This window comes from Carassius auratus, chromosome 24, assembly GCF_003368295.1.
Source record: "Carassius auratus strain Wakin chromosome 24, ASM336829v1, whole genome shotgun sequence".
NCBI lineage: Eukaryota > Metazoa > Chordata > Actinopteri > Cypriniformes > Cyprinidae > Carassius > Carassius auratus.
The window spans coordinates 2,756,002-2,764,275 of NC_039266.1; the positions used below are offsets into that span (position 1 = coordinate 2,756,002).

General features: G+C 36.5%; 1 protein-coding gene across 1 annotated transcript; it reads left to right on the forward strand.

Annotated features, from left to right (window-relative positions):
- The first annotated feature begins 286 nt into the window (after positions 1 to 286).
- On the forward strand, positions 287 to 7,142 carry LOC113042069 (meteorin). Its single transcript, XM_026200635.1, has 4 exons — positions 287 to 607; positions 1,259 to 1,695; positions 4,162 to 4,221; positions 5,259 to 7,142. Exons 1-4 carry the CDS (start codon positions 504 to 506, stop codon positions 5,570 to 5,572), a joined length of 915 nt encoding a protein of 304 aa, XP_026056420.1. The 5' UTR covers positions 287 to 503; the 3' UTR covers positions 5,573 to 7,142.
- The last annotated feature ends 1,132 nt before the right edge of the window (positions 7,143 to 8,274 follow it).

Genomic DNA, 8,274 nt, shown 5'->3' on the forward strand with positions numbered 1-8,274 from the left:
AAATGTAACGCTAAATGCCAGAATCCAGTGAATCATTTAATCGGTTCACTGAACGAGCCGCGTGAATGATTTGATTCGCTTAAATGATTCGGACGCTATTGCCAACAACGTGTTATGTTTCAAAATCCTTCACATACATTCAGGCTGATTAAACATTCTTCTGTCGTTTTTCATTTACCGAGAGTGAATAAAGGAGAGGCCATTCATTGGACTTTAACTGTGGTGAAGCCACGCCTCCTGTTGTGGGCGGGGTTTAAGTTTAGTCGAGTTCTGAAACTCTTGCGCTGGAGCTCCGGTCAGTCAGCGGTTCTCTGATCTCGCGCACGGACTGATCTACAGAAAGAGAGGGAAAGTTTAGTTAAGACAGAACACTCTTTTAGATCAGACAACAGTATGGAATCAGTAGGGTTTCGTTTTGTTTAATTATAGATTTGGAAAAGCAGCAAAGAGAAGGACTTTGCGCACGCATCTCACTGGAGAACCGCAGTGTCTCTCTTAGCGCGATGATGCAGCTCTCGGACTTTAGGAATTTTGCGCTTTGGATTTCATTCCTGACCGGTTTCACGATGGCCAGTTACTCAGAAGACCAGTGCAGCTGGAGGGGAAGGTAAAGACTAACAAGAGCTGCAGGGCAGGCTTTATATCGGTTGATTTTGTTGATAAATATATTGCGCATTATGTTAACGTTTTGCTGGAATGCATTGATTTTTTCCTGCCATCTTGCATGATTTCTGTGCAATTAAAAGTGTGCAAAATGTATGCAATTAATTACAGTAAATATACGTAAAATATTTTGTATAAATATAATGTGCAGTAATCCTCTCTCATAAATGTGTTTGAATTGCATTGCATATCTATCTATCTATCGTGAATATTTTGTCATAGTTTCATAGTCATAGCGCAAAAAATGGTTAAGCACTTCGTTTGTAAAGTATAAAGACAATATAATTATATAATGTAATAAAAAGGTGTGCTATACGGGTTTCAATATTAATGGATGTTGAAGGATGTTTCCACTAGTGCAGAAAGTTTAAATGGCTGCAGTTAAAGGAACCAGTAACCAGTAGGGGGCGTTAAACTTTTCCTGCAGTTTAATGCATGGGTCAAAAGACTCAAGGCTCAAGTTTTGAGAAAGCAGACTAAGAGAAATGACTGTTTTTATGTGTTTGCACCAGATTTAATGTGGATACGGTGACTCATAGAGGTTTGGCCTGTTCAGATTTCTCTGGTTAACCTCTGCTGGTTTCCATCTGTGCAGTGGTCTCTCTCAGGCGGTGAAGAACGTGGAGCAGGTTTGGTTGAGGTGTGTGGAGGGCTCAGTGGAGTGGCTGTACCCCGCTGGAGCACTGCGTCTCACTCTTTCACCCCGACTGCCGTGGAGTGCCATGGGTCCCGGCGATTCCAGCAGGAGCCCGGTGTCAGCCTGCATCAAGCCGGATCAGCACTGGGGCGGGGCTCAGCTCTACGTGGAGCGGGACGGAGTCCTGGAGCTTCTGGTGGGAGACGAGACCTCCGAGCCATCCGGCCCGGCCCATGTGCGCTGCTTCAGTGCCATGCCTGGAGAACGACCGGCTCTCTTCCTGCAAGCGACGCCTCACCAGGACATAAGCAGACGCATCGCTGCATTTCGCTACGAGCTGAGAGGCGATTGGACAGCGCAGCCGTCAGTCAACACAGATCCAATCGGCAGCGAAGGTGAATATTCTGCAAGATACAGCAGATTTATGCAACATATACATAGTATACAATGGTTGCAAGCAAATTTAAAGCTATTTCGTGCAACGACAACAAAACATTTATTTTAGTAAAATTTACTTCCAATATTAATCATAGAAATTGTTTTCTGAATTTAACATTGGCCCAAAAATAATCAAAAATTTATCTAATGGTTTTGCAAAAAAAAAAAAAGTGCAGTGCAATTGCTACAAAATCATGCAAAAACAAAAAATTAGTTTAAAATATTCAAAAAAGTGGGAACTAACATTAATAATTGAATATCTGCCCAAATATAATCTAAAATTGCTTATGCACTTTTAGTACAATCTAATCAGATTAGTTTTTGAGAATGAACCTGCAGTGAATCCTGAATGTTGAAGGTTCTGCAAAAAAAAGAGCAATGCAAAGCTATGAAACTGGGCACATTTATTTAACTAAAAACTGCTTGAAATATCGAACACAGAGCATTTGTACATTCTGGAACTTAAACATTTTGATATTATCCCAAAATTAATCCCAAATTTCCAAAAATGACTACAACCAACTCTACTGCTTTTAGACTCATCTACATGGGTTCGTTTCTGAGAATTAACTTGCAGATGATGTCTCTGCAAATCTGTGATGGTTCTGCAGGAAAGTTCAGTGCAACGTTATGAAAGTATGCAAAGTAGGAGTTGAGTTGAAGTCGAGTGACCTCTGGCTGGATGGGGGTGCAGAACGAGGAACACCAGACAAACAAAACCAGCCAAGAACAGAACATTCATTCAGACTTGAACTTTAGAGTAATGCATTTCAGCTTAGATCCACCATCTGAAGAGCACAAACATGCACTTTCCATTTCAATCTGTAATCGCAGCACTGCAGATATTTAACTGTAACAGGTTTCAGTGATAGTGTTCGGTCGTCTCAGCTGGGAAGCTCCTTGCAGTCAGTTGTGGGAAGCGGAGGAGGGAGCGCTCGGATTCGAGGAGCGGAGGGGGAGGGAGAGAAAGACAAAAGCTTCGAATGGGACGGGGGTTTGTCTCCATAGTAAGCCGTTTCCGAGACCTGCATGAGAGCGCAGTCGCCGTGGTAACGGGGGGGTTGGGGATTAACCACGCAACTGAAAAGCGGATCTTTTGTTGGGAGTTTGGGAGCAGAGAGGAGACAGGGAAAGACGTTTAAAAGTTTTAAAGGGCCAACAACTTTCTTTCTCACACCCACACAGACACCTGTTGCTGTTTGAGAGCGCACACGTGTAGCTGCCGGCCAACATGCATTCAATTAACTTTCAGTAATGATGACTTTAAATAGTGCTCAACTTTACGTAATGTTCAACCAACGTTAGCCAACGTTTAGAGCGCAGGATGGCCAATATAATGCATGTTTTGTTTTGTTTGTTTTTTTTTTATTAAAATTGTCTCAATTTGTACTTATAAAATTTGTAAATATGGGAAATATGTGGAGAGCGTGCTGTTGAATTGTATAATTTTGAAAGTCCCCAAAAAAAAAAAAAATATATATATATATATATATATATATATATATATATATATATATATATATATATATATATATATATATATATATATATATATATATATATATATATATAATGCGTGTTTTTAACAATACAAATGAATATAATGTACATAAAAATTTATTGTTTTTAGTTTTTATTTACTCACAATTCACTAAACATGAAAAAAGCTAAAGTTAAAACTATAAAACTATAAAACAAAGTAAACATTAATTCAAATAAAAAAAAATTATTTCTCATTTATATCTAGTTTAACTTAATGTTCTAAAATAACTAAAACAAAAATTGAAATAAAAATTGATACATATTTAAAAAAAATTCTACAAAATTTACATCTTAACTAATATAAAACTAGTTGAAAAATTTAATAATCTCAATAATTACTAGTATTGTTTCAAGAATATAAACAAAAACATTAATTTGCTGTAATTGAACAAAAAATAAAATCACAATTTGTTTAGAAACTATACATCTTATTTCAAATTATTTTACAATTACATTTCAATTTAAATGTTTAATAAAATCTTAGACGTTTTAATTAGCGCATTATTGTCTGTTCATCACAGTCTCATTTTCATTCATTTCAAATCAATGAAGCCATTTACCCTGAACTTAAAGACTGGCATTTTGACAAAAAACTATAGTTAGCATGGAAACATTTTGTAAATGGATATAAAAATCTTCAAAATGACACAAACTTGAAGAATGAGAATCGTTTTGATTTCTGTGTGGGTGGGTTTTGTTCAGTTTTCTTACTTCACAAGCCCATCCAGATCAGCCAGATGAACGTTAGAGAGGAAGAGTGAAGTGTTAGGGTCTTGACTTTGATCAGCAGGTCATTTATCTCCATCACACCTCCGCTGAAGAGCTGCGAGTTACGTTCCTGTTCTTCTGTGTCTCATGCTCTTCTCTTCTTTCTCTCACAGGAGCCTGCAGGCCGTGCAATAACACTGAGATCCTGATGGCTGTGTGCACTAGTGACTTCGGTGAGTATTTGAATTTTTGTATTTTTTGTTCTGCTTTTTAGGACAAATGTGTTTTTATTCCAAGCAATCAGCATAACTTTAGCACTAAACTGTGTAAATGTCTCTAGGATAGCAAGAACCACAAACCTACAAGCTTCAGCTACCAATATGCCACATTTTCTAGCGGCTTAGTTAAAGATCTGGAGGTCAAAGGTTCAAACTCAAGTACAGGGGTCAGCCCTAATTTAGTATCAATTATATTTTTATTATTTATTTTAGATCAGGTTTACATTAATGCATTTAGCAGACACTTTTATCCAAAGTGAATTGCATTGCATTCAGGCTATACACTTTTCTTTTTTTTACAGTATGTGTGTTCTCTGGGAATTGAACCCACAACCTTTTGCGCTGCTAATGCAATGCTCTACCACTGAGCCACAGGAACATATATTTATATATTTAGACATAGATATAGATTTTTTTATTTTAATTTTATTTAAAAAAAAAAACAATTTGTTGCACTTTCTTGTTGTTTTTAATTATTATTTTATTAGTTTTTTATTAGTTTTTAATTATTTAAGTTTTAGTCATTTTAATACATCAAGTTAAACTTAAATGTTGCATTCATATTTAACAAAAAAAATTAGTATTTTTTTTTTTTTACTTTTATTAGTTTTTTGTTTATATATATTATAATTTTAATGAGTAATTTTAGCACATTTATTTTTTTATATAATTTTTATTATAATAAAAGTTATTATTTTAGTACTCAGCTTAGTAAACATTAATTAGAAGTACTTTTTTCAAGTGCATTTTTAGAGTTTCCTTCACACATGGTTACTCTCTGCAGTCTTCTACTGTAAACTGCTTTGGATAAAAGTACATTTCTAATTTACTCAATTTATCAAAACCCAATTGGCATCAGTCCAGCTGTTTAATTTAGTGGCTTCCAACTGTGTTTTCTGGTTTAGAAGGAAATCGTAAACCAACCGAAGTTGCAAAAGCTGAAGTCTGACACTCGTTTTCCATCGTTCTAACAGAGCTTTCTGTGTTTGTAGTGGTTCGAGGAAACATCCGTTCAGTGGATACAGACTCAAATCTGAAAGCAGCAGTGATCAAAGTGAGCGCGACGAGGGTTTATCGGCAGAAGTTTGTGCTGTTCCCTGAATCCGGGCGTCTGACGCGGTTAGGTGAGATCCGGACGCCTCTGCAGTGTGGCGTTCGTCCCGGCGCTGGCAGCTTCCTGTTTACCGGCCGTGTGCACTTTGGGGAGGCGTGGCTCGGCTGCGCTCCACGCTATAAAGACTTCCTGAAGGTGTATGAACAGGCCAAACAATCTCTGACGATCCCCTGCACTCTGGTCAACGACTGACGGGGAAACAGGATCACGTGCGGGTGAAACTCATGATTCTGTCGCAGAAGATGATCTGAGAAACTCCTGAGCAAATGAAAGAAAGTTAAGGAGAACAGAGACACTGGAGGAGGAAATCTCAGCAGAGATCACTGGATCGAGATGGATATCTGACGGAGGACATTTGTGTGTCCATGTCTGTCTAATTCCACCCAGATTTGGGGTCCTAAACCGGGCCTCTTTTTTAAACTCAGGAAATCATGTCTTTGGACGCTTTGATAAGAACATCATATCACTGAAATATCCAAAGTTGGTAAATAAGCTGTGTGCAATGCATGTAGTGCAGTCGTCTTTTGCAGTATTTGACGCCACAGAAAAACATTGATTTGTCAGCCTTTATAGGAAAAGAAAAATGTTTAAACACTCTGTATTGAGTGTATATATATATATCACCTCTCTTTTCTAAATTTGCGCTGATGAACAGAGGGAAAAGATGGCGATATCTGGACGCTGCATGCACTGAGAACCAAAACGGATCTATATGTAGCATAGTAAAAGATGTTTTATATAAATATATATTTCTATAATATGAAATCAGCTATGGTTTATATGCTTATAGGCTGAGGATAGCATGCAGCTAACATCAAGTAATGAAAACAATAGCAATAGTATATTTAATTATTTGGTGTCTATAGATAGCACGTGCTGATTACCTCACGGTTAACTAGTTAACACGGTTAACATCACCACTAGTTTGCTTTGATGTTGCTAAGCTGATATAAACTTACCGTCACGTTCAGAGCACTTTTACTCTGATGAGAAATTGTTTTATTTTCAACGTTGCGTTCACACTGACAACGAACGACATTCATTCTCTTCATTCATTTAACGTCTGAGACTTTTGCATTTAGACAAAGTTGAGCAGCTCAGCTTTATGCAAATGAGCAGCAGTGCAACGACCAATGGGAGTGAAGAATGTAAAGTCACGTGATGCTGAATATTGAATTGCTTTAATTGGACGGTTAAATTGTTGTCAGTGTGAACGCACATGAACAGGGTATCCTCGTGAATCTGGATTTTATTTGTCGTTTCGATGTATGTACTTATGATATAAACTATAAAGAGAATTTATGGTCTGAAATATCATCTCTTGCTCTCAGACTCTCTGTAAAGCTTGTCAGCACGCTCATATTGTGGACTTGTGTACCAAAGCATTGACTTCTGGTCTCAGGCAAACACGGTCCTCCATCTAATTCTGGTTATCTGCTACTGCTTTTGTCTTTATTTTGTGCTTCATATCCATTTTTGTCAGTGTTGTATGTGCACTAAACAAATGAACGGATCAACCAAACGTAGAGAGTGAGTTGAGATGCAAAGCTGCCATGTTTTATGCTGCCAGTGTTTGTTATTAATGTCTTTACAAACCAATGTGACTGCTGGGTGTAAAAAACGTGTGGATATCAGTGTATATAAGATGTTTTAGAGTTTTAAAACTGGATGATGAAATATTATGTCAACACTGTAGAGTTTGTATGAAAGATTGGTTAAAAAAATATACAATTATTGTTTATAAAGAACAAAAATCATTGAATTTGTGTTTGTCTGGTTTCTTAATTACTTATTAAAGTACAACAAGATGTGATATTGTAAAAAGAAAAATCCAAAATAGCTTATTTTCCACAATTAAATAGAAAATCAGTTTAAATAAATCAAAGAAAATACTTTTCAATACACTAGATTGGAGTTTGATTTTAATGTTTCTGAAAAAAGTCTCTTCTTCACACTAAGGCTGCATTTATTTGATCCAAAATACTATAAAAATGTTAAATATTATTACAATTTAAAATAACCATTTTCTATGTGAATATATATTAAAATGTAATTTATTCCTGTGATCAAAGCTGTATTTTCAGCATCATTCCTGCAGTCTTCAGGGTCACATGATCTTCAGAATTCATTCTGATATACTGATTTTATGCTCAAGAAACATTTCTTATTATTATCGATAACTGAGATATATTTTATTTTTCAGGATTCTTTTATAAATGTCTTTTTTGTCACTTTTGATACTCTTACTGATTCCAAAAGTGCTGCTGTCATATAGGCAATGTTTTAATTTATTATTATTATTAGCATATGTATAACCTACTGTAGTTGTAAGGTGAATAACAGGAAAATGAGGAAGGGTGTTGGTGAGCTGTCGAGGGTGTGTGGAAGTGTGTGTGTGTGTGTGTGTGTGTGTGTGTTCAGGTGTACAGTGTGTATATGTTTGGCCTTTCAAGGGCTCCAGAGATAGAACAGGAAATGAGCGAGACCCAGCCCACAGACAGTGGCTCTTTGACCTGGACTGTGTCCATTTATATCTACACACACACACACACACACACACACAAACAGAAGATCACAAACTGCACTTCAACCACAAAACTCACTATTCAGCTCAATCTGTGTCTGTTGCCAAAACTGCTCTGCAATAAAAAGAGCACTTATAATATAAAGAGTGAAAAGACTGTAGAAGTTTGACATTATGTCATTATAGACCTTTAGAATACATTGCAAAAATTATTCTCCGAGATTGTAAAAAAAAGATATTTCGGAGTAAAAACTTACTCCATACAATAATATTTCAGTCTCTTTGCTTAAAATGTAATTCTCATTTAATTTAATGTGTTCCCTGCTGTTTCTTTCTTTCTTTCTTTTGTGAAGTTCACTAGCAGTTCCTG